General features: G+C 41.5%; 1 protein-coding gene and 1 long non-coding RNA gene across 3 annotated transcripts in view; one reads left to right on the plus strand and one right to left on the minus strand.

Annotated features, from left to right (window-relative positions):
• Positions 1 to 5,504, minus strand: part of LOC138809256 (uncharacterized) — a 29,669-nt gene extending 24,165 nt beyond the window's left edge. Inside the window, exon 1 of the long non-coding RNA XR_011366767.1 lies at positions 5,441 to 5,504. This is a non-coding gene — a long non-coding RNA (uncharacterized lncRNA). The remainder of the gene's footprint in view (positions 1 to 5,440) is intronic.
• Bzw1 (basic leucine zipper and W2 domains 1) lies at positions 5,461 to 24,230 on the plus strand. Of its 2 annotated transcripts, none has more exons than XM_069995776.1 (12): positions 5,461 to 5,547; positions 6,740 to 6,813; positions 9,431 to 9,607; positions 14,077 to 14,171; positions 14,900 to 14,965; positions 15,447 to 15,582; positions 16,635 to 16,744; positions 16,938 to 17,108; positions 17,795 to 17,941; positions 18,854 to 18,992; positions 21,275 to 21,397; positions 21,780 to 24,230. In XM_069995776.1, the coding sequence occupies exons 2-12, from the start codon at positions 6,750 to 6,752 to the stop codon at positions 21,809 to 21,811; spliced, it is 1,260 nt and encodes a 419-aa protein (XP_069851877.1). In that variant the 5' UTR covers positions 5,461 to 5,547; positions 6,740 to 6,749; the 3' UTR covers positions 21,812 to 24,230. The 2 variants fall into 2 exon arrangements, with proteins under 2 accessions (XP_069851877.1, XP_069851876.1); XM_069995775.1 differs by lacking the exon at positions 5,461 to 5,547 and adding an exon at positions 5,961 to 6,057.
• The last annotated feature ends 1,644 nt before the right edge of the window (positions 24,231 to 25,874 follow it).

Here is a 25,874-nt window from a genome sequence, read left to right on the forward strand (position 1 = left end):
CAGCTCAAGAGGAGTGCTCTATTGCCTGAGCCACAGTGCCACTTCCGGTTTTCTGAGTGGTTTATTGAAGAATCTCACGTACTTTCCTGCCTGGGCTGGCTTTGAACCTCGATCCTCAGTTCTCAGCCTCCTGAGTAGCTAGGATTATAGGCGTGAGCCACCGGCACCCGGCTATGAGTACATTTCTTTTTGGACAATGTCATTCCTTCCCTAGCTCTCTCCCATTTTTCCCCACATCACCACCCACAAGTTGTATAGTTCATTTTCAACATAGTGGTTAGTATTACTCCTGCATTTGTTAACCCTTTGTCCCTCCATTTCTGTGCCCCCCTTACCCTTCTGAAGACAAATAAATGAACAAACAAAACAGAAAGAAAAGAAAACAAGCCTGGAGGTGGTGGCTCATGCCTATAATTCTAGCTACTGAGGAGGCTGAGATCAAAGGATCCTGAATCAAAGCCAACCTGGGCAGGTAAATCTGTAAGACTCTTATCTTCAATTAACTACCAGAAAATCACAAGTGGAGCTGTGGCTCAAAGTGGTAGAATGTTAGCCTTAAGCAAAAAAGCTCAGGGACAATGCCTAGACCCTGGGTTCAAGCCTCATGACCCACCAACCAAGAAAAAAAGGGGGAGGGAACTTGTTTCCATTTCCTGGAATTCGTTTTCAATAAATACCATTTTATGTGATCAGATTGTACCTGTTTAATATATATAGAGGACTGAACTCAGAAACTTGTACATGCCAGGCAAGTACTCTTCCACTGAGCTAAATCCCCAACCCAATATTGTTCTATTTGTTCCTCCCCTAAGAGTATCCTCCTTTGGTCTCACTGTGTGTGAATGCCTAAAGTCCTGTATAATTTCTCATGTCTGGTGTATTTCAGATCTAGCTTCTGCATATGAGAGAAAACATGCATTGTTTGTCTCTCTGAGCTTAGCTTAGACATTTGTTTCTCTGAGCTTGGCTTACCTCAACATGATTTATTCTAGGTCCATCCTACTCAAATAAATGAAAACATTAAAGTTATGAGCTTTATACTAATTAAACATTTTAGATGAAATAAATTAAAAACTTTCCCACAAAGAAAAGCCTAGACCTAGATGGATTCATTGGTGAGTTCAATAAAATATTTCAAAAATAGACCAGGCCTGGTGCTTACGACTGTAATCCCAGCACCAAGGAAGTTGGAGGAGAGGATGAAGGTTTTGAAGCCAGCTGGGGCCATATACCAAATTTATGTAGCTTGGGCTATATAACAAATTTATGCATGTTTTGAGCCTAGGCTATCTGGCAAATTTATGAAGGTTTTGGGGCCAACCCACTCCACATACCAAATTTATGTAGCCTGGCTACATACCAAATTTATGAAGATTTTAAGCCTAAGCTACATACCAAAGTTATGAAGGTTTGGAGGCCAGCTTGGGCCAATACACCAAATTTATGTAGCCTGAGCTATATAATTTTCTAAGACCGTGTCTCAGAAAAAACAAAAGACAATGAAAGACACTTAAATCAAAATGGCATTAGAAAAAGATAAACTTGAAAACTATGACAAATATAAAAGATAAGATCTGTGAAGGCCCAAGCCTGATTTGTCACTTCTGAGTATTCTAGTGGTCTTTCAGTGGTCTCAGTAAACACTTGTTGAACAAATAATAAACGATCTGGAAGCCAGGCACTGGTGGCTCATGCCTGTCATCCTAACTACTCACGAGGCTGAGATCTGAGGATCATGGTTCAAAGCCAGCCCAGAGGCAAGGTCCACGAGACTCTTATCTCCAATAAACCACTCAGAAAACAGAAAGTGGCACAGTGGCCCAAGTGGTATAGTGATATTCTTGAGCTAAAGAGCTGAGGGACAGTGTGCAAGCCCCATGACCAAAAAAAAAAAAAAAAAAAAAAAAGGAAGAAAGAAAGAAAGAAATGATCTGGATATTGGAAACCCACAACCCTCCAGTGTCAGAAAATGAATACATACACAGAAGATACGGATTTCCTCAAGGCATCTAACTTCTGTACAGAAGGGTGGTTGGTCTGCCACTCTCCTCAGAGTTCAGCAAGCACACTCACTGGGGCAGAGTGGTCTGCTTGATTTTTATACTAACCCAAGAGGTGGCTTTGTCCCTTCTCCTTCTCCTTGTTGTTAGTTGGGCTCACATTTTTTTTTCTTCTAACAATTGGATACCAGGTGATGGGGTCAGAAAGCACTCTGTCAGTGAAAGGTCCCTATTTGGGGAGGAGGGGCTGTCTTTTTAGAGGCAAAAGCACATTCTTCTCAGGATGGCTAGCTGGGAATGGGACTGAGAATAGGGCTATTAAAGGTTTCAGTTGGATGAAAGTCAATGGAAAGTTCCCACTCAAGGTGTGTATATGTGGGGGGGGGGGTCAGGGGGGAGAGTGGTCTATTCTTTAACTCCATTGGTAAGGATTTATACCCTTGACATGGCTGGATGGTTACAAACAACACAGATGATAGTTACAATTGAAGTCAGGAAGCTAATAATTCCAGGAAGTATCTGTACAGAACAGTGACTGATTACAAGATGGAGACATTTTAGTTTAACAGAAAAGATTGCTTTTTCCCACATTGGTGACTTGGTAGGTATTATTGCTTCAAAGGGAGTTCGCCTTGTTTTCCCAGAGATAAAATAGTATCTAGACTTTAGGGTAGTTTTGAGTATTATATGAGGTTAACAAATAAAATGCTTGATATGTATGTGAAATATAGTGAAGAATTGACCCTTTAATATAACTTGACACTTTAATAAAACTAGTTCAGGGAAAAGACTAATCCATAGCACTGAGAGTGTTACAAATGAACTGCTAGGTAGGAAAAAAACCTAAGAACTGACTCCTTTCCCCCCAGCTCTCCTACTTCACAATACTGACCTCACCAAGTAGTACTTCCACCATAGCAATTTCTTTCCTGCCCAAAGCCCTTCCCACTGCTCTTCTCTCTGTTTGGAAGGGCACTGAGTGTAGACACTACAAATATTGGTTTAATGACTCAGTAAGTGAATTTGGATCTCCTTTAAAAGAAGTAAATATTAAACCTTCAGATCATAAGACACAGTCATGGGAGAGTGTAAAGAAAGAAGAGGTGTAAGTATAGGAAAGGGGTCAGCAAAGTTACAAATTATTAAGAGTAACTAGCTGGAGGAAAGTTTTCAGTTGGGTTAACAAGCTAAAAGCTAAGAGGCAACAAGGAGGGTGGACTGAGAAGGACTAGACTTGGCAATCCAGCTAAAATTAATGTAAAAAAAAAAAAAAAAAAGCTGAGAAGCCGGTCGCTGGTGGCTCACGCCTGTAATCCTAGCTACTCAGGAGGCTCAGATCTGAGGATCGCGGTTCAAAGCCAGCCCGGGCAAGAGAGACCTTGAGACTCCTATCTCCAATAAATCACCAGAAAACCGGAAGTGGCGCTGTAGCTGAAGAGCCCAGGGACAGCGCCCAAGCCCAGAGTTCAAGCCCCACGACCGACCAAAAAAAAAAAAAAAAAAAAAGTTGGGGGAGAAGGGCAGTAACAAAAAAGAAGTCCAAGGCGGGCTTAGTGAACGAGTTCCTGTAATCCTAGTTCTAGGCAGTTGCAAGTCATCCTGAACTATGTAGTGAGACCCTGTCTCCTCAACAACACAAATCACACAATAGGTTATTTTTAGTGTTTTGTTCTTTTGTTGGGGGGGGGGTCGCGTGGGGCCTGGCCGCTGTCTCTCAGCTCTTCAGCTCAAGGCTAGCACTCTACCGCTTGAGCCACAGTGCCACTTCCGGGTTTTTTCTTTTTGCTTATGTGGTGCTGAGGAATCGAACCCAGGGCCTCATGCATGCAAGGCAAGCGCTCTACCACTGAGCCACCTTCCCAGCCCCTTTTAGTGGTATTTTTATTTTTTAGTAATAGACGAAATATTTATGATATGAAGAGAAACCAGGGTATTTACCAATATGTTTGATAAGAAAGATAAGCTGGGTTCAGAGGTGATTCTGGGGATAATTCCCAGTTTTCCTGGTAGGAGAATGAGGAAGCAGATGGAAACCCCTTCTGAAAACAAAAGTATAAGGCTAACTATGCGTGTAAATTGCATGCCTGTAATCCCAACACTTGGGAGGCTGAGGCAGAACAATCTCTAATTTAAGTCCAGCCTGAGAGACAAACAAGTTCCAACCCAATCTGGGCCAAATTTTGAGACACCCCCTATTCCCCACCCCCAATCTCAAAATTCAAATACACTTGGGCTGGGAAGGTGGCTCAGTGGTAGAGCGCTTGCCTTGCATGCATGAGACCCTCGGTTCGATTCCTCAGCACCACATAAGCAGAAAAAAAAACTGGATGTGGCGCTGTGGCTCAAGTGGTAGAGCACTAGCCTTGAGCTGAGGCACAGCGCCCAGGCCCAGAGTTCAGGCCCCACAACTGAAAGAAAAAAAAAATTCAAACACACTCCACTGCTGGGAGGCGATTCTGTAGGTAACAGCCATAGAGATTTTTCCTGACTGTTCCAGCTTTCTGATGACATATATATACTAGCTGAGTGTCTCTCAAAGCTCAGCGATTTCTTTCTTTCTTTCTTGTTTTGCTGGTCGTGGGGCCTGAACTCTGTCCCTCAGCTCTTCAGCTCAAGGCTAGCGCTCTACCACTGGAGCCACAGCGCCACTTCCGGCTTTTTTCTTTTTGCTTATGTGGTACTGAGGAATCGAACCCAGGGCCTCGTGCATGCAAGGCAAGCGCTCTACCACTGAGCCACCTTCCCAGCCCAGGCGCATTCCTAAGCCCCTCATCAAAAACTGGGGGTGCCCCCTCCCCGAGCCCGCCAGGCCAAGGCCCTCACTTGCTTCAATGCCCGGCGCTAGCAGGGATGAGAGCTTCCCGGCGGAGCCCCGGGCCTCCGCTGAGCTCGGGAGGGGGAGGCCGCGCACCCCACCCCGCCGGCCCGGCCCGAGCCAGTTCTTAGAACCCGGACCGGATGGAGGCCAGGTGTGGCTTCCTTTACCAGGCCCGGCCGCGGGACCCGCCCCAGCCCCCGCCGGGCCCAGAGCCCCTCCGAGCCCGGACTTTAGGCCCGAGGAGGGGGTGGGTGGGGGGGATCGGGGGAGGTGGCCAGCGTGGGGGGGGGAACGTGCCCACCTTCGGGCCTGGCGGGGCCGACCCCACTCCCCCTTTCCCCCACCCCTCGGAGGCCAGGAGGCCGCAGGCCGCGGGGTGGAGGGGAGAAGGGGACTCTAGGACAGATGTCCGGGCAAGCTGAGGTCTAACGGAGGACGGAGACCCCCGGCTTCCGTCCTTCTTCCCCGTTCCCACGCCCGGCTGCCAGGCAGAGGCGGCGAGCCGCATCCGGGCGGGGTGGTGCAAACCGGGGGAGGGAAGTCTCGCGATAGCAGAGTGGCCGGGCGGAGGCGGCGCCTCCTCTCTCCTCCCTCCTCCCTCCATCTCCTCCTCCTTCACCACCTCCTCCTCCTCTTCCTCTTCGCGTTAGTTCCGGTCGCAGAGGAGACACCGCCGCACTTGCCGCCACCTCGGGGATTTCTGGCTCTTTTCTCTTCGCCTTAAATTCGGTGAGAAGTGGCGCCCCCGCGGGCCCCCGGCCGAGGTCGCGGCGCACGGCCGCAGGCGGGAGGCTGGGGCCTGGTGCGGCGCCGCTTGGAGGGGACCCCGCCGAGGCCGCCGCAGGAGGCCGGGCGGATCCGGGGCCTGGATTGGGCCCGGCAGGCCGACAGCCTGCGGATCGGGTGGGCCGGGGAACCCGGAGTGCTCGCAGCCGCGTCGCGGGCCAGGCGGCGGCCGAGATGGGGCCCGCTCTGCGCCCGGCGCGGCCCGGCCCGGCCCTGCCCTGCCCAGCCTTGCCCGGCCTGGGTAACAAAGCCACGGAGGCCTCTGTTGGGTGATGTACGCGTGGGGGTTCCGGCGGGCGGGGCGGGGGAGCCGCCACCACCGCTGCGGCCGCCTCCTCCGCCGCTGCTTTCGCTGGAGGGCGGGCGGATGTACGGGGCGGCGGGGGCCCCGGCGCGGAGCGCCTCGGCGCCTGTGGTCCGCTCCTTGCGGCGGCCGACACCGCAGGCGACAGGGTCAGTGGAAGGAGGGCCCCCGGCACCTTTCTCGGCGCCCGGCTGCGCCCAGGGGGAGGAGGTCCGAGGCCGGGGGCGGCGGAGCTGCCGCTCCCGCTGGGGGCTCGGGAAGGGTGTGGAAGGGGAGACACGTGCGTGGACCGGAGCGTTCCAAGCCGCGGAGGCTCCATCGGCGTTCAGTTTTGCAGGCTGGAATGGTGCGGGCGGCCGCTGCGGTTACACGCGCGGCTTCGGGGATAGGGTGGGCGGGTGTTCTGGGTTGGTTGGTTGGTTGGTTTGTCGACAAGGGATTCCTCCTTTTTAGCACCCAAGTGTCTTTGGGATTGACATTCTCGCTCGGGATATCTCCCGGTTATGAAGTGGTAATCTAGCGTTCTGTGCTGCTTGAAAGTCGTGGAAGATGTCGGTGAATTTAAAGAGAAATGTAAAAGAGACCAAACAATTATGTTTGTGATGGGTGTTTTGCCACCAGTCACTGTGACAACTGTAAAGTCAGCTCAAGGTGTGCTTTCCAGCACTTCCTTAAAGGGTTTCTTGGAGAGACTTGCCTGTAGCAGGTATATTGCCGAACTGAAATTAGACTCCGTTTAACTTAGCTGTAACGAGACTAAAATTGGAGACTAAAAACAGTGTTTTATGGTATGACACAGGTACTTTTAAGGCAATGTTTCTCTTTTCCTAGGGTGTCTTTTATGAATAATCAAAAGCAGCAAAAGCCAACGCTATCAGGCCAGCGTTTTAAAACCAGAAAAAGAGGTAAGGATTTATACCTTATTATCACTTGACATCTCCAGATTTTTTATTTTTTTGTATTTGGATTCCTCTAAAAGTCAGTTGCCTGATACTAAAATCTTAAAAGCCAGAAGTTAGGTTTTTGCCTGCCATTTTGCCATTTCAGATATATCTTTAATATTTCTGCTGGTTTCTCAAACCTTCGTTTTTAGGATTGCTCTATACCTTTTTAGTGTAATAAGTACCAAAAAAAAAAAAAAAATAAGGGTTGTGTTCTTGCTAGCTAGTAGTTTCTTTTTTTTTTCTTTCTTTTTTTGGTGGTCATGGGGCTTGAACTCTGGGCCTGGGCGCTGTCCCTGCACTCTTCAGCTCAAGATGAGCACTCTACCGCTTCCTAGCTAGTAGTTTTTTTTTAAGCAAAATTTGCTTGAGCAAAGAGGTTATTTTTTAATAGGATCATAAATTTCAACCATATTTTGTGGAGTATATGAAGGCCTGAGATGTAGCTGAGATAGAACACTACCCTAGCGTGTGGGAGGTCCTAGAAAAGATGTTTGAGAGAAATCAGACTTAACTTAATTATGGAGTAGGAGTCACATTGTAATGTGTTTTTTTTTCTTAATGTGCTGATACTGGAGCTTGAACTTGGCCCCTCATGCTCTCAATTGGCTTTTGCACGCAAGACTTGTGCTCGGCTTCTGGGTTAATTGAACATAACACTCTGGACTTTTGTGTCCTTGCTGGCTTTGAACTGTGATCTTCAGATCCCAGCTTCTTCAATAGCTAGGATTACAAGCCTCAGCCACCAGTGCCTGCCTATAATGTTTTTTCACATAAAGTGCTTGTCTAGGGTTTATTAGGAAATGTACTAGAGTGATTCCAATTACTTCTTTTCTATTAATGGGTAATTAAATATTAAATTTAGTAGCAAGGCATTGTGCTGATAGTATAGAGCAGAATAAGGTAGCGTCTTAGATACATTTTATTTTTATTTATTTTTTTGCTGGTCATGGGGCCAGAACTCTGGGCCTGGGTGCTGTCCCTGAGCTCTTCAGCTCAACACTAGTGCTCTACCACTTGAGCCACAACACCACTTCCAGTTTTCTGGTGGTTAATTGGAAATAAGAGTCTCCCAACTTTCCTGCCTGGGATGGCTTTGGACCGTGATCCTCAGATCTCAGCCTCCTGAGTAGCTAGGATTACAAGTGTGAGTCACTGCCACTCAGCTTCAGATACATTTCATATTAAAACAATATTTTTCCATAACACTTCAAAGTAAGTCTTAGGGAGATAGAGAAATAAACAGCTACTGGTTATTAATCATTTGCGTAGTTTGAGATACATAATATAACATCACCTATTATCTTTTTCACTATCTTTATCAATATACATTAACAGAACAAGAATTTCTTTATGACATTTCATACACGTATATGGTGTATCCCAATTTAACCTTATCCCCTAACATTTTTAAAAAATATTATTATTATAATCTGTTCCTTTGTGAGACTAAATGAGACTTTAAACTAGGAAAATCCTAGGCAAAGATTTTTTTTTTTTAAACCATAATGCAATGTGAAAATTAAGACACAATTCTCTGGTACTGAGGTTTGAACTTGAGAACTCTTGCTTGCAGGGCTGGCTCTGTACCATTTGAGTCATGCCTACAGCTCAGTTTTTCTTCTTGATGATTATTTTGAAGATGGACTTTAGCAAACTTTTCTGTTGGTGCTGGCTTTGAACTGCCATCCTCTAGATCTCAGCTAGATGTACAAATAGCAAGGATTATAAGTGTGAGCTACTGGTACCCAACTTGTACCAGTTCCTTTAAGTTCTTGACTTCCCTCAATGAGGGAAACAAAGTTATACTTAATGAAGTTATGAGGATTAAAGCAAAACGGCTATTATAACACCTGGCTGAGTTGTCATTATATATACTATCCAAAGATTATTTTGGGCCCCAGACCCTGTAGCTCATAGCTGTAACCCTAGCTACAAAGGAGGCTAAAATCTAAGGATCATGGATCAAAACCAGATGGAGCAGGAAAGTCTGTGAGATTTATACCCAGTTAACCTCCCAGAAAAGCTGGACGTGGAGCTGTGGCTCAAGTAGTAGAGCTGAAGCCCTAAGTAAAAGATAGTACCTAAACTCGGAGTTCAAGTCCCAGGATTGGCACAAAAATAAATAACAAAAAGAAAGATTACCTACGTAAATAACAAGTGGTTAATTTTTCTTTTTAATGGTAGGAACATTTAATGAAAAGAGCCAAGTTTCTGTATTTTGGCAAATTTTCAGAGGAATAAAATTTACCTAAGGTATAAAGGAAGCCTAAGTTTGAAACGAGATGTTAGGTAGAAATCATCTCTGGCAGTGAGGAACCACTAGCACAGTTCTATCTGGAAAAGTAGCAGAATAGCCACATAGTATTAGGATTAGTCCATCCTGCTTTGGTATTGCAGAGGACCTTGCAAAGATGTATATTTAGTCTCTACTTGTTTCCTTGATACAAGTCTTGGGTTCTGTAACTTTTTTTTTTAATTGCCCTTAAATCTTGAAGCATTGTAACTTCATTAAGATTATGATTCATGACATTTTGGTGAGCCTCTTAAAACTAAATATTTTGGATTTTTTTCCCCCCAGATGAAAAGGAGAGGTTTGACCCTACTCAGTTTCAAGACTGTATTATTCAAGGCTTAACTGAAACTGGTACTGATTTGGAAGCAGTAGCTAAGTTTCTTGATGCTTCTGGAGCAAAACTTGACTACCGCCGCTATGCAGAAACACTCTTTGACATTCTGGTGGCCGGCGGAATGCTGGGTAGGTATCTGGGTTTTGTGGCAATTAGTAATTAGAGAACTGTAATATGTGAAAATTATGGAGAATTCAGGATTAAACTATTTCGTTTTGTTTCATAGGCTTGTCATTAAGTTATCAAATTGTTCTGGCCTAGTAAGCCTCATGCTGGCAGCCTGTACAGAATCCTTGGGGATAAATTTTCTTTGATGCCTAAGTTCACTCCTTCAGTATCCTGAGTGAAGGATTTTTTTTTTTTTTAGCTTGTGTTTATACTCAATTACTGGAAAAATCCTGATTTTTTTTTTAAATTTATTTTTTGTTTATGTTGTACCAAGGAATCGAATCCAGGACCTCATGCATGCTAGACAAGGACTCTACCACTATGCCACATTCCCAGCCCTCTGAGCTCTTATTCTGCCCTGTGAAATGCTTCTAATATGCCTTGAACACTGGGGTCCTTTGTGCAGTAGCTTCTAGCCACAAGTGCCTATCATATTCTTGGAATGAGGCAGTCTAATTGAGATATACAGTATATCTCAATTCAATCACATACTGAATATAAAAAATTTTTTTTTCTTCCAACAAATCTGGGAAATTTTAGATTTTTTTAAAATTCTCCCTGGTATTTCAATTTGTGTTAGACTGCTTGATTGATATTTCACAGATCCCTGACCCTGTGTTCATTTTTATTATTTATTTATTTTGTTGTTAGTCATGGGCTTGAACTTAGGGCTTGGGTCCTGTCCCTGAACTCTTTTGGTCAAAGCTAGCGTTCTACCACTTTGAGCCACAGCAGCACTTCTGCATATTGAATTGTAAAGACTCTAATAGAAAAAAAGAATTGAAAATATAACTATTTTCATAGAATATTTTCAGAGAAGTAATGTGTTACCCTGCGAAATTAGCTAATTAGCTTGAGAGAATCGAACTATAGGCTTGCATGAGCTATAGGCTTGCATGACATGTAATAATTTACTGAGTGGTGAAACATAAAAACTTAATCATACATTCTTATGCCTAGTCAGGGGACCATTTCTTTATATTAAAAATTAATGGAAGGGGCTGAGAAGGTGGCTCAGTGGTAGAGTGCTTGCCTTGCATGCATAAGGCCCTGGGTTCAATTCCTCAGCACCACATAAGCAGAAAAAGCTGGAAGTGGTGCTGTGGCTCAAGTGGTAGAACGGTAGCCTTGAGCTGAAGAGCTGAGGGACAGTGCCCAGGCCCAAAGTTCAGGCCGCACGACCAGCAAAAATAAATAAATAAATACGACTTTTCTTTTCATAATACTGCTATCAACAAGGATTTTGTTTTGGGGGGCTTTTGTTTTGTTTTTCTGGTCATGGGACTTGAAATCAGGGCCTGGGTGCTGTCCCTGAGCTTTTTTTGCTCAAGAGTAGCACTTTAGCACTTTGAGCCAAACCTCTACTTCTGGCTTTCTGTTGGTTAATCTGAGAGAAGAATCTCAAGGACTTTGCTGCCCTGATTAGCTTCCATCCATGATCTTCAGATCCCGGTAGCTGGGATTAGAGCCACTAGCATCCGGCAATATGATTTTTGTTGTTGTTGTTTTCTTTTTCTTTCTTTTTTTTTTTTTTTTTTTTTTTGCTAGTTCTGGGGCTTGAATTCAGGGCCTGACCTAGACACTGTCCTTGAGCTTCTTTTGCTCAAGGCTAGCACTCTACCACACAACTCTACCACACTCTAGCCACAACCCCACTTACAGCTTTTTCTGGTTATGTGGTACTAAGGAATCAAACCCAGGGTTTCATGCATGCAAGGCAAGTACTCTACCACTAAGCCACATTCCAAACCCTATTCTGTTCTTTTTTCATTCCAGTGTTTATACTCAGGGTGGCTGGCACTCTACTATTTGAGCCACACTTCCAGTCTGGCTCTTTGTTGGTTACTTTTGGAAATGGAGTCCCTCCGACTTCTGGTTTCATTCAAACTATGATCCTTTGGATCTTGGTCTCCTAAATAGCTCAGATTATAGAGCAAGCCAGTAGTTACTAAGGAATTTTTTTTTACTGGGACAGGAACTGGTGTGTTAGAGTGATAAAGGAGATTGAACCCAGTGACGAGCTCTTGCTAAGGAAGCACTCTACTTTTAAGCTATGCCTCTAATCCTTGGTTTGTGACAATACTGGGGTTTTAGCTCAGGGCCTCATTTGCTGGGAAGTACTCTACCATATCCAGTCAGCCCTTTATTTTGTTTCTGCGATAAGATCTCCCTGACTGCCCAGGCTAGCCTTGAAGCTCACTATCATACCACCACCTGCTAAGTAGCTGGGATTGCAGACTTGTTCACTGTGCCTGGTTAAGGAAGATTTCAGACATTTTAACCATTTCCTTAACTTCACAGTTATTAACACAGACTTCATATATATATACATATATGTATATATCTACCTTATACATTTCACTCATACATAATTTTTCTACTTTCACTCAGTGGGTTTATTTTTGCCATATTTGGGGTTAAACTCAATTCACACTTGCTGGGCAAGAACAGTTGAGACACACCCCTAGTCTTATTTATATATGTATTTTGCCTTGGGAGTGTGATAATAATGGAGTTTGAACTTGGCCTCATACTTGGTAGGTAGGTGCTCTACCAATTGAACCATACGTCTACCCTGTTTTTTTTTTTTTTGGTGGGGGAGTGTTTTTGTTTTAATGCTGGAGCTTGAACTTAGGACCTCTGATGCTTGCTCAACTGTTTTTGTTTTTAGCTGGCACTTGAGCCCTAACTCCAGGTCTGACTTTTTGCTGGGTAATTGGAGATAAGAGTTCCAGATTTGTCTGCCTGAGCTGGCTTTAAATTGTTATAAATATACTTCCCAATTACCACTGTAGTCACAATGAAAGATACAAAAATACTGTGTCAGTTAGGCAAAATTTACTTGTGTGCAGTAGAGTGCACCATTAGCCAAAAATCTGGCAAGCAAGCACACGTAGGCAGTCTGCTAGGCTCTGCCCCTCAGTTCAGATTGATTGAGCTCAGGGTCACAGTCTGCTCTCAACTAGCTAGTTTGAATAAGGTAAAATGTTTTTTTGTAAGATGGTTTTGAAATATATTAACAGTTCACAAGTAATCTCAAATATACCCGTAGGATGTGAGGGCGATCTGGCTGCGACATCTGTCACCCCATTGATCGCCAGGGTTGATTTGGCTGATCTGGCTGGCTAGGCGGGTGTCCCCTTCCTCCCTCACCGCTCCATGTGCGTTCCTCCCAAAGCTGCGCGCTCGGTCGAAGAGGACGACCATCCCCGATAGAGGAGGACCGGTCTTCGGTCAAGGGTATACGAGTAGCTGCGCTCCCCTGCTAGAACCTCCAAACAAGCTCTCAAATATACCCGTATCCCCTGCTGCTTCTTGAACAGTCTAGGATGATCTTGAAAAGAAACTAGTTTAAGATAACCTCACATTTTGCAGATCCCTTCTTATCCCAAAGCAGTTCTTTCTTTAACAAGAGCCTAACCACCAGGACAAAGCTGCACACTGACAGAAAGGACAGTTTTTCTCACAATTGTGATCTTTTCATAGCCTTCCAAGTAGCTTGGATTATAGGTATTAGCCACCAGTTCTCAGCTCAGGTTTATTTTTGAAATTAGGTTTCCTTAAATATCACCCAAACTGGCTTCAAACTTCTGCTTAACTGTGTTTGCAACTACTGAGAAGCTGGGATTACAGCTGTGTGCTACCATTCCTGGATATTCAAACATTCTAAAGCGAACGGCATAATGAACTTTTTTTTTTTTTTTGGTCAATCTTGGGCCTTGAACTCAGTGATTGAGCACTGTCCCTGAGCCTCTTAGTGCTCAAGGCTAGTGCTGTACCACTTGAGCCACAGTGCCACTGCAGGCTTTTTCTGAGTGGTTTAATTGGAGATAAGAGTCTCATGGACTTTTCCTGCCCAGGCTGGCTTTGAACCATGATCCTCAGATCTCAGTAGCTGGGATTACAAGTGTGAGCCACTGGAATCTGGCTGAATATTTGTTCTCTTAGCCAACTTCAGTAACTATATATTCCTATAAAATTTAAGCTGGATGTGGAACACTAAGATCTCCTAGAAGACTTAATGGTTTGTTGGTGCTCAAGGGTATTTGTGTTTTGGAGAGGAGCAATACTAAAATTTGACCTGGCCTGCCTCATGTTTCCTAGGCAGATGGATGCTCTGCTAGTTAAGCCCTACCTCCAGCCCTGAATGGAAATGTATATGTAATCAAAACCAACTGGGAATCTCCACTTGATCAGTTTGGCCCTATTAAATGGTTCAGTATAGTTTATGGGTTTGGGTTTGATTGATTCTGAAAAAAATTCCTTATACAGAACCAGCAAGCCTTTACACTTTAATTTATCTTGAATTTTACTATTTTCTTTTAAAATGTTGAAAATCCTTACTTTAAAAAAACGAAATTGAAATGATCAGCTTTTTTTTTTGTTTTTTGTTTTGGTTTTCTTCACCTTTTAATGAAATAAACCTTAGCCCCAGGTGGTACACTGGCAGATGACATGATGCGTACCGATGTCTGCGTGTTTGCAGCACAAGAAGACTTAGAGACCATGCAAGCATTTGCTCAGGTAAGTGAAACTTCATTATGTTCAGTTAGTTAGCTACTGTCCATTTCACTTGTGTTTAAGGGATGTTCTTTGAAAAGGTTGCAGGTAGGAATTTAAAGGAAGTTGATATTAAGTTTTAGAAATACTGTTTGTTCTTAGTGCAATATGAATTAGGGACTTCAGGTGTAGAAAGGAGAATAAAGTAGAAAAATAGCCCTTTTTTACTTTTTGTCTTTCTGGAATTATTCATGTTTTTAAGGAGTATCATAGTGGGCATGGTGGTGCATGCTTGCAATCCCAGCACTCTGACGGCTAAGCCAGGAAAATCCACAAGGGCCAGTCTAGGCTGTTACAGAACAAGACCCTGTCTAAGGAAGGAAAGAAAAAGGTTTTAAGCCTAGAAGAAAAATCAGTTTCTATATTGTGATTTCCATAGTGGAGCCAGGTCTGCATTATTACTGGTTTTCAAGGGAAAGTAAGTTACAGATAGCTTATTAAGATTTCCTTTGAAGAGTTCAGGTGTAATTATATTCTCATTAGTGTATGCAAAGAATTTAAGCAGTTAATAGCATCTTAATGTGCTGGGTGTTTGTGTTATGTAGCTACTCAGGAGGCTGTCTTGGATACTTGAGGTTTGTATTAATAGTGTTTGTAGAGTTGAGGAATTGAACTCATCTCAACTTGACTTAAAGCATGTAAACATTATATCCAGTGGAAAGTTCCCTTTTCAGTTCTGTTGTTCTCCATAGGTTTTCAACAAGTTAATCAGGCGCTACAAATACCTGGAGAAAGGTTTTGAAGATGAAGTAAAAAAGGTAGGAGGAACTGGCATTGAGGTGTAGTTCAGTGGTAGTGGTTCGCCTGCAAGAGGCTTCAGAGTCAGTCTCCCTCAGAAAGGGGAAGGCTAAATCCTAATTTTGTTATAGTTTTGATAAAATTTTAGATTCTTAAGTATGTTGCTGTGTAGTTTTTAAATTACTTGTAACTTGGCTGTGTACTCAATGTTTTATAGATGTACAAAAAGTCTGGTAATACTAAAATCTTCATAATATCAACCACTCTGCTTGTAATTTAACTTATATGATTTTCATAAAAATCCTGTTAGGATTGTTCACATTTTATGTATTAAGAAACTGAGGCTTTGAGTCTGAATAACTTGTCCAAGATTGTTCAGTTAATGAACATATACATGGATGGTTAGGTCCCGGAGCCCATCCATTTAACTAATACCATGCTTTTACTGCCTGACTTAATACAATGCAATTGTTCTCCTAATTCTTTATTTACTTTTTACAGCTGTTGCTGTTCTTAAAGGGTTTTTCAGAGTCGGAGAGGAACAAGCTGGCTATGTTGACTGGTGTCCTTCTGGCTAATGGGACACTTAATGCATCCATTCTTAATAGCCTTTATAATGAGAATTTGGTTAAAGAAGGTAATTGACTTTGAGTAAAGGGTGGTCTTTGTTTTGATTTTTGAGAGTGAAATAAAAGAGTGAAAGTCAAACTGATAGAAACCTTAGGGAGTGTGGCTTACTGTTTATTGGTATGCAGTCCAATTTAGACATTTTTTTGAATAACATTGGCATCCAAGTTTGGCTTTCTTTTAGTATGCAACAAATATCCAGCATTTACACAATGTGACTAAATATAATGAAAGTGAAAAATACTGTGGGAATATATATTACCTAATTTGTAAGAAAAAGATACGTAGATTAGGGTAATGATGGACTACCCTTGTGAAGATTAAAAGGTGATTGTGACTTTAGCTAAGTATAACTATAGCACAGTATTGTGAAATTTATATAGTCACTTATTCTCAATATTAAGAATTATTTGGAAAAAATACTGTGGGAACTCAAAAGGAGATTCATGCAGATTGGGAAACACTGTAATGGAGAAGATAATGTAGGAAAGCTGGCAAAATCATTACGGTAGTTTGAGAACTTTTCCCATACTCTTATTTTAAAATGTTTTTTTTTTTTCATCTTCAAAATAGCCATATTTACTGTACAACTTGTCACCTTCAATTTACACAATAAACATTTTAAGTAAAGGCAGGCTTAAGTAAAGGCAGGTTTAGGTGGCTCACCACCTATAGTCCTGTTTACTCAGGAAACTAAGATCTGAACGTTACAGAAGCCAGCCCTGGCAGGAAAGCCAGTGAGACCCTTTTCTCCAGTTAAGCACCAAAATATCCAGAAGTGAAGAAGGGTCTCACGTGGTAAAGAGCTAGCCAAAAACTTAGTGACAGTACCCAGTCCCTGAGTTTGAGCCCCCAGGACTGGCACACCCACATTTAAGAAACATCCAAGAAGAAGCCACCAACAAATGATAGGATAAAGTTGGAACTTTATGGTAGTCAGTACCAGAGAAAGTTGAGGATCCTGAGTGGTTGAGTTGTGAGAGTTAGTACAGCAGGAAACAGTCATTAAAATTTAGGAAACTACTTGTGTTACAACTGCCCTTTCCCCCCTCACTTTCATAGGGGTTTCAGCAGCTTTTGCTGTAAAGCTCTTTAAATCATGGATAAATGAAAAAGACATCAATGCAGTAGCTGCCAGTCTTCGAAAAGTCAGCATGGATAACAGACTGATGGTTGGTAACTTTTATTCTCATTCCTGCTAATTCGTAAGGCAAGTGTAATGAGAAATTTTTTTTATTCATTTTCATTGTGTGTTACACACACATGCCCATGTTTGTGCTAGTATTGGGGCTTGAACTCTGGGCCTTGCACTTTGTTTTTCTTGAATGTCATTTAAAAGTATTTAACACTAAATTCCCCTTTCAGGAACTTTTTCCTGCCAATAAGCAGAGCGTGGAACACTTCACGAAGTATTTTACTGAGGCAGGCTTAAAAGAGCTTTCTGAGTACGTTCGGAATCAGCAAACCATAGGAGCTCGCAAGGAGCTCCAGAAAGAACTTCAGGAACAGATGTCCCGTGGTGATCCATTTAAGGATGTAAGATATTTGTGTTTAAGCCATCTTTTTATGGGTAAACTTCTGGAGTAGACATTTCATGCATTTGAGAAATTGTAATGTTTCATCAGGATGAGTCTGAATTAGTAAGAATTGTACAATGTTGTACTTGCAGCCATTTTTTTTAGGCATGCTTAGTGATTTACTGAAGCCCAGAAATAACTTCGGGAGATTTCATAGGTAAGGTTTAGTGCAGTGGACATTCCTGTTTCTTGATTCCCCTCCTAGCTTATTTGTCTGTATGGAAAATGAAGTTGAGACTTAAGCCCCCTTCCAATTGCAGAGTTTTTATTTATGTGTGCTGCATAAGTGGTTGTTGCCAGTTTCAAGGAGAAGTATTGTTATGTTTTTGTAAGAAAGGTAAATTTGCTAGATACCAGTGGGTCACATATATGTAATCCTAGCTATTCAAGTGGCTGAGATCTGAGGATTGTAGTTCAAAGCTAGCCCGGGCAGGAAAGTCCATTATCTCCAATTAACCACTCGAAAACTGGAAGTGGGCTCTGTGGCTCAAAGTGGTAGAGTGCTATTCTTGAGCTCAAGAGCTCAGGGAGTGCACCTAGGCCCAGAGTTCAAGCCCCAGACCTACAAAAAAAGAAATGTAAATTTGGTGAGTGAAGATAAACATACCAAAACTGACATACTACTAAATGTGGATGATTTTGCAGATAATTTTATATGTCAAGGAGGAAATGAAAAAGAACAACATCCCAGAACCAGTTGTTATTGGGATAGTCTGGTCAAGTGTGATGAGCACCGTGGAGTGGAACAAAAAAGAGGAGCTTGTAGCAGAGCAAGCCATCAAGCACTTGAAGGTATTGGAACTGTGTGCTTTACGTGGGCATAAGTGAACTGTCAGTGTACTTCTTCCTAGGAGGGTTTGCCTTCACCCTTCCATTCTTAGGATGATTCACCAGCTATTAGATAGCATTGGCTACTGACAGTCCACTCTTTTAAGGCTGACATGAGCTTCATTTAGTTTACAGATTTAAAACAAGACAAACATGTTTAAATGTAGTTTAAGTCTGTAAATTGATGTTCGTTTCTGAGAGAGTATTGGAAAATAGGAGGGCTCTTTTAAAAACAATGTTAAAAAAGATATTGTTTGACAGCTGAAATACTTGCAGAGTACTGCTTACTTGATTTAGATGCTTTGATTTTTTTTTTCTAGTGTACTTTTTTGTTTTTATTTTCTTTTGTACTGGTTCTGGGACTTGAACTCATTGTTTCTCAGCTGTTTTTGCTCAAGGCTAGCACTCTACTACTTGAGCCACAGCGCCACTTCCAGCTGGTTAATTGGAGGTAAAAGTGTCATACACTTTCTTACTTGGGCTGGCTTCAAACTCAGCCTCCTGAGTAGCTGAGATTACAGACATCAGCCCTGGACTTCTTGATTTTCAATAAATAGGTTATAGTTCACAGTGATTGTAAAAATGAGATTGGGCACTGGCTCATACCTGTAATCTTAGCTACTGTGGATGCTGAGAACTGAGGGTTAAATCCAGTCCCAACAGAAAAGTTAAGACACTCTTACTTTAGTTGACCAGCAAAAAGAAGTAGCAGTGTGATATAGCACCAGCCTGAGCAGAAAAGCTAGGTGAGAGCATGAAGCCCTAGTTCCAAACAAAAAAACATTTTGTTAAAAGGTGAGTTTGGTTTTGTATTATATGAATTTTGTAATGGACTGTTATTGTAAGGATGACTAAATATTTTCTTCCATTTAAAAGCAATACAGCCCTCTACTTGCTGCCTTTACTACTCAAGGTCAATCTGAGCTGACTCTGTTGCTGAAGATTCAGGAGTATTGCTATGACAACATTCATTTCATGAAAGCCTTCCAGAAAATAGTGGTGCTTTTTTATAAAGGTAATTTAAATCTTGTAATTAAATCTTGAGTTTTGTGAATTCTTTATTAAAAATCCTTGAAAACCCAGAATTTTTTAGTTCAGATGACTGTCGGGTCCCTGAAAATGCGCTATGTCTAGTCACAAGATGGAAATCAGATTAAATTGGATGGGTTTTTGTTTGATCTTTGGTTTTTTTTTTGTTTTGTTTTAAGTATATTACCATCTAATGTCTTGGTCCTACTCACAAAGTAAAATCCAAAGCCCAAACATCGGATCCTGCATTGTTGCCATGTCAGATCCTCCCCGCCATGTCAGATCCTCTAGTCCTCAAGACTAGAGCACCTCCCTCCCTTCACTTCCTCATAGCACTGCATACGCTCTCTCACTGGAGCTTCAAGACCAGCTAGCCGACAGACACCCTGTTTCATTACTACTCCATTTTCTGATTTACAAAATAAAATTTTCAGAAACCAGGCCTAAAGGGATTAATAGACAAGGCCACTGTTGGAAAAGAATGTTACATTTCATTTACTTTGGTTGGTAATAGAGCATTTTTAAAAATTGTGCATTAGTCAAGCCAGCCTTGATGCCAATGTGTATAGATGCTCTATATATGTATTTACCCTTTAGTTTTGAAAGACAAATTTATATTCTGCACTGATGAGGAATCTACCATCATTCTCACCTGTTTGTTTAAAGGAAAATCGGGTAAAGAGCCAAGTGCTTGTAATCTGAGCTACTTGGCAAGAAGGCTAAGATTAAGAGGAGTGTCGTTCAAGGCTAGTCCATGAAGAAACATTAGTGAGGCTCCATCTCAATAGCAGAAGCCAAGCATGAGAGTACATGCTTGTCACTTAGCTAAGGTACATGCCTGGGCAGAGCACAAAAAAGGGTTTGAAGTGTGGCTCAGTGGCAATTATAAGGCTCTGAGTTGAAATCCAGTACTGTCAACAACTTTTTTCTTAAGTTGGGGTTGTTAACTCAGAATGTCCATACATTGGTTATTGTAAAATATAAGATTTTTAAAAAACCAAAAAGTTTTATCTTTCAACTTAAAAAGTCAGGTGTCAATCTATCCAATATCCCTGCTTGTTTATTTTTATTTATTTATGTATTTTTGCCAGTCCTGGGGCACTCAGAGCCTGGGCACTGTCCCTGAGCTTGTTTTTGCTCAAAGTTAGCACTCTACCACTTGAGCCATAGTGCCACTTCCAGCCTTTTCTGTTTATGTGGTACTGAGGAATGGAACCCAGGGCTTCGTTCATGCTAGGCAAGCACTCTACCACTAAGCTACATTCCCAGCCCTCTGCTTGTTTAATACCTTACCATTGCAAACATTTAAGACAGCATACTCTTCTTTGTGACTGCCCTGTATTTTTCATAGACTGTAATATAACAACATTTTGGTTTTCTGTCCAGATGTCAGTAATATCTCTCCGTAGTGAGAACCAAGAGTGTCTCTAGATGTGTGAACCATCCCCTGGAGGAATGGGGACAAGGACAATTAGCTTCATTTGAAAATTTCATTTGTTCATTACATTTTCTGTCTGGTTGGTTTTAGGTTCATGCATTGGTAATTAATTGATAAAAGTCAAATCTCAAGTTTGAGGCTAGCCTGGGCTACAATAGCAAGACCCTGTTGTTGTTGTTGTTGTTGTTGTTGTTATTGTCGTCGTCGTTGTCAGTTGTGGGGCCTGAACTCTGGGCCTGGGCACTGTCCCTTATCTCTTGAGCTCAAGGCTACTCTACCACTTGAGCCACATTTCCAGTTCTGGCATTCTCTGCTTATGTGGTGCTGAGGAATTGAACCCAGGCCTTCATGCATGCAAAGGCAAGCACTGTACCACTGAGCCACCTTCCCAGCACTTTTTTTTGTTTTTGTAAGTTTTGTAAGGGTTTTGTTTCTCTTCTTGAAATCAGTTGTTGAAGAAATAAAAATCGAGCTGGGCGCTGGGGGCTCATGCCTGTAATCCTAGCTACTCAGGAGGCTGAGATCTGGGGATTGCAGTTCAAAGCCAGCCTAGGCAGGAAAGATCGTGAGACTCCTGTCTCCAATAAACCACTAGAAAACCGGAAGTGGTGCTGTAGCTCAAGTGGTAGAGCGCTGGCCTTGAGTTGAAGAGCTGAGGGACAGTGCCCAGGCCCAGAGTTCAAGCCCCACAACCGACAAAAAAGAAGAAAAGTAAAAATGGTTTTCACTTAGTTTTCCAAGCAGAGCAGGACTTTGTGCCATAGAAGTTGAAATTTTCTTGAGGTGAAGAAGCAGGTTAAAACTCAGGTGTCATGATTTATTCTTTATAGCTGAAGTACTGAGTGAAGAGCCCATTCTGAAGTGGTATAAAGATGCCCATGTTGCCAAGGGGAAAAGTGTCTTCCTCGAGCAAATGAAAAAGTTCGTAGAATGGCTCAAAAATGCTGAAGAAGGTAAGTGTTTTCGTTTGTGCAATGACTAGAAACATTTTAATGTGACTGTGGTATATGTCAATACAAGCTGTATTTGGGGGGCTTCCTAACCACTTTGTACACATACTAGAGATTTTTCTTTTGTACGTGCACATTACTGATGTATGAACTTACGGTCTGAGTGCTGTCCCTTAGCTTTTTCACTCAAGGCTGTTCTACCACTGAAGCCACACTTTGACTTTGGGTGTTTTGTTGGTGAACTGGAGTTAAGTCTCATGGGGTCCTGGGGCTGGCTTCAAACTATCTGGCTGAGATTTTTTTTTTTTTTGACATATATAAACTAATGTGGGCAACTTTCATGTTCAGATAGACAATGCTTGACTACATTTTCCCCCTTTTCTAGAATCTGAGTCCGAAGCTGAAGAAGGTGACTGAATTTTGAAACTCCATCCTCAGTAAAGCAAACAGGAGTTGTAGATAAATGTCACGTCTCATGTGTCCTGGTTCTTACATCTTCCTACCTCCCTATATCAAGCATGATATAAGGGCTTTCATGGCAAATTTATTTTAACTGTTTCTATGGTTACTGGAAATGTTGGATTTAGTTTCTAAAACCATGTTTTAAGTAGCTACAGGAGCTGTAGATTTGAATCTAATGTTGCTTTAGGGTTTTTTTTTTCAGTTATCTTCTACCTCCTGTATTTTCTACTGTAATAATGTAATTTAAGGCCTTCCACAATGAACACTTCACTTTATTCCCTGGGTTTTTCTATATAACAGTTTTCAAGATATGATTTGGTTAAAAATAATTTGTTAGAAAAATTCTGTTTTGCAAATTAAACTGTAAAAGTATCCAAAGTCTCGAAAGGCAATGATTTGTGTGATAATTTGGTATGTCCAGAGCCCTGTTCATCAATGAAAATCTTAGATGATAAGTGAACCCATTAAATATGAACCCTGAATATTGGGACCATTGCTGTGTGTTACCATATTCTTGTCTTTTAAACCCCAGGTGCCCTTATGTTGTTCGCTGGTTTTTATCCTCAATGAAGGTATAGAGAACAAACTTTAGAAGTTTGAGAAATCATATGTGGCAGAAGTGGGGGGAAGAAGAGTCGAGCTTTTTCCCACTGAGAAACTTCTGCATTGTTTGAATCTTTCAGGCAAAGAAAATGGCTATTCTTTTCATATAAGCATTTCCAAGTATACCTTAGAAAGTCTTTATCAATTAAAATATTTTATGCTCAGAATATACTTAAATGGATATGAAAGGGCCTATAAAGAATCGTTAAGGAAATGACTGCTGTATTAAACGCCAGTAAAAATGGTTAAATGCTAAGGATGAGCATGTTTTAATTGAGGATCTAAATGTGACTTGTATTTCCTATTGGTTTAGAATACTTGTAAAGAATGAAGTGTAATGTAACTATATATTCCCACTTGGTCTTACTGGACGGGCTTCATTCTATTACCATAGTAAGGCCTCAAGCACCTGGCTATTAACGTACCCTTCCATTTTGCCTTTTTTTTTTTTTGCCACAAGCCAAATATATCTTCTAAATGATGGATCCATTTAATGGCTGCCTTTCCATTTTCATCTTTCTTCTTGTTACCTATCTGTAAATGTAGTCAATAATGGGGGAAATCTAGCCAAATTTTTGTGTGCAAAGGCATGCTAAAATTAATTTTTGAAGGTTTTTAATTGGCAAAAAAAATAGCTTAGAATAATGCCACCCGAGACACAGTGGAAATCGCCACTTTGAAGGTACCATTCATTAGTTGGGTGTTTAAAAAGTTCATCTTGAGGGAATAACGTGTAATATAATTTGAAATAAAGATAAGGTAATCTTAAGAGCACTATAACTGATAACATTGTGACTGGGGTGAGTTTGTTAAGTGAATAACTTTGATAAAGTTTTCATGCACAGGCAAAATGTATTTACTAGATTTCTATGTAGTATTCTGCTTTTACTTTGTAATTTGTAGTCCTCAAGAATTTTTTTTTAAAATAAAGTCCATCCTTACACTTAGGTTTTATACATTAGTCTTTTTTTTTAATATAAATTTCATTTTAAGACCTAATGGTATATTGTATGTTGAATGCTCAGATGTCTTTTAATCATTAAAGAACAACTCCTTTGATCCTCCTGTAACTCAAAACTGTAAAGCACCTACACAGAATTATGATGTAGCCACAACTACATTGACATTTCTACAGTGAAGTCATTGCATGTTGCTGCCATCCAAGGTGTGCCCTGTTTTATTATATACTGTGTATAGTGAGAGTTTGTAGTCTTCCAAAGCTACATTATGATCTTTGATCATGGTTTCTTTTCTTCATGACACAGTAATATTTACTTATTACAGTATTTAGTAAATGCATATATCACCTATTGTAAAGAAAGAATGCATTATAAAATGATTTTCCTTTTGAATTTTAAGTGATAATTTTAGAACTCTGCTGCCAGTGCCAACCTTTGGCTTCAAATATGTAATTCTTAATGTAGATGTTAAAACTGTACTTTTAGTTATGATTGGGGAAATGTTCATTGGTTTTTTTTCCTATGGAGTCTCTTGGATATTATGATGTATTTAGAGCTGAACATAAATTTCTTAATCTTACTCTGGGAGTATTATCCTAGAGATACTTACTCTGTTATTAAAAAAATAAAAGTTCCATATAGCAGAAATGCCACAGAACAGATCAACATAGCATAATGTGTTGGTGAGGGGGGCTGCATGTGACCAAAATACTAGTTTATAATTCAGTGTTTCTCCAGCTTTTTCCATTATCAGAACTCCAAGAAGCCTTTTTATTTTCCCTAATAGAATCCCCAATAAATTTTAATAGAGATATGCTGTGTATGTATTGTCTGCTTTGTACATGCAAAGAAAGTGTTTTGGCCTCTGAAATTACCAGTGAGAATGTGTGCTCTTAATTTGTATCCTGTTAAAATGGGAAGGAGACTTACACATGTTTGGTTCTGTGGTGTGAGACAATATTTTTCTGTAAGGATCACAAGAAAATTTGTTTCCTGCATATTTGGATTTTCCCACCCCGGGCTTTCTACTGCAGGCAAGACATTTCCTCATTGGCTTTGGACCGCTTCACAGGTTGATTGTAAATATGTCATTAGGAAGAATCATTTGGGTTTCCCCTAAACTATAAAAAACACTGAAAGTCTTCCAGAAAGTTTCTGGTATAGAGGTGGTAAGTAGTAGTGAAATTTTGCTAGTGGATATCAGTCTTCTCAAAGTGCTTGTGAGAACTAAAACTATCAGTTGTACATGAACTATACATGCCAAAGTTTAGAGTATATTTCTATATTACTGTTGTTTTCCTCAGATGCTGTTGATAGATGTAGAGTAGGTTAATGCATTTGTGTAGGGCCGTGTGTTAAATTGCCTTGATAGGATCTTTTTAATACTCTTTTATCAGCATGAAATAATAATACTGGTGAAAAGATTTTCTATGTGTGTGCACATATGCATGCAAGAGCTTGAATTTATGATCTTGGGTTCCTTCACTCAAGGCTAGCACTTTTCACTTGAACCACACACCTCTTCTGTGGGCTTGATTTATGAAGAATCTGTAAGGAGTAAGTACTTCAAAATAATCACATAATTGACTTTTTTAAGATCTTAAATTCTAGTGAGTTAACATTCCTCACAGGTTTTTTTGTTTTTGTTTTCGAGTCCGGTCATGGGGCCTGAACTTGGGCCTGGGCACTGTCCCTCAGCTCTTCAGCTCAAGGCTAGTGCTCTACCGCTTGAGCCACAGCGCCACTTCCGGCTTTTTTCTTCTTGCTTATGTGGTGCTGAGGAATCGAACCCAGGGCCTCAGGCATGCAAGGCAAGCACTCTACCACTGAGCCACCTTCCCAGCCTTTTTTTTTTTCCCCCTGTGGCAGCAGTACAGAGTGAATTTGGAAACTTGTTAGGTAGGTTCTCTACCACTTGAACAACTCCCTTGCCCATATGAACACAAAGTATAGTTGTTTAGAACTATGTGAAAGCCTTCATTGAAGTTCTACATTTGTAGCTTATGCCTGTAATCCTAACCTGTAATTCAAAGCCAGCCTGAGAAAGTCATGAGATTTATCTCTAGCCACCAAAAAGCCAGAAGTGGAGAGTGCTAGCTTTAACTAAAAATGCTAACAGCACCACCCAGGTTCTGAGTTTAAACCTCACACAAAAAAATTTCTGGGGGAGTGAGGGGAGATGGGAAGAGATGGTAAGGGGAAACAGGAGGAGACAACAATGCTTGATAAGAAATGTACTCATTGGGCTGGGAAGGTGGCTCAGTGGTAGAGCGCTTGCCTTGTATGCATGAGGCCTTGGGTTCGATTCCTCAGCACCACATAAGCAAAAAGAAAAAAGCCAGAAGTGGTGCTGTGGCTCAAGTGGTAGAGCGCTAGCCTTGAGCTGAAGAGGGACAGCACCCAGGCCCAGAGTTCAGGCCCCATGACTGGACCCATAAATAAATAAATAAATAAAA

The sequence above is a fragment of the Dipodomys merriami genome, unplaced genomic scaffold (assembly GCF_024711535.1).
Source record: "Dipodomys merriami isolate MVZ:Mamm:240054 unplaced genomic scaffold, mDipMer1.0.p SCAF_49, whole genome shotgun sequence".
Lineage (NCBI taxonomy): Eukaryota > Metazoa > Chordata > Mammalia > Rodentia > Heteromyidae > Dipodomys > Dipodomys merriami.

What these genes read in the sequence shown, in the direction of transcription:
- Bzw1 (XM_069995775.1), top strand. Translation starts at nt 5,972, where the DNA reads ATGTACGGGGCGGCGGGGGCCCCGGCGCGGAGCGCCTCGGCGCCTGTG. An exon ending in CCGACACCGCAGGCGACAGG is followed by an intron (nt 6,058 to 6,739) that starts GTCAGTGGAAGG and finishes CTCTTTTCCTAG; the next exon opens with GGTGTCTTTTATGAATAATC. An exon ending in TGAGAATTTGGTTAAAGAAG is followed by an intron (nt 15,583 to 16,634) that starts GTAATTGACTTT and finishes TCACTTTCATAG; the next exon opens with GGGTTTCAGCAGCTTTTGCT.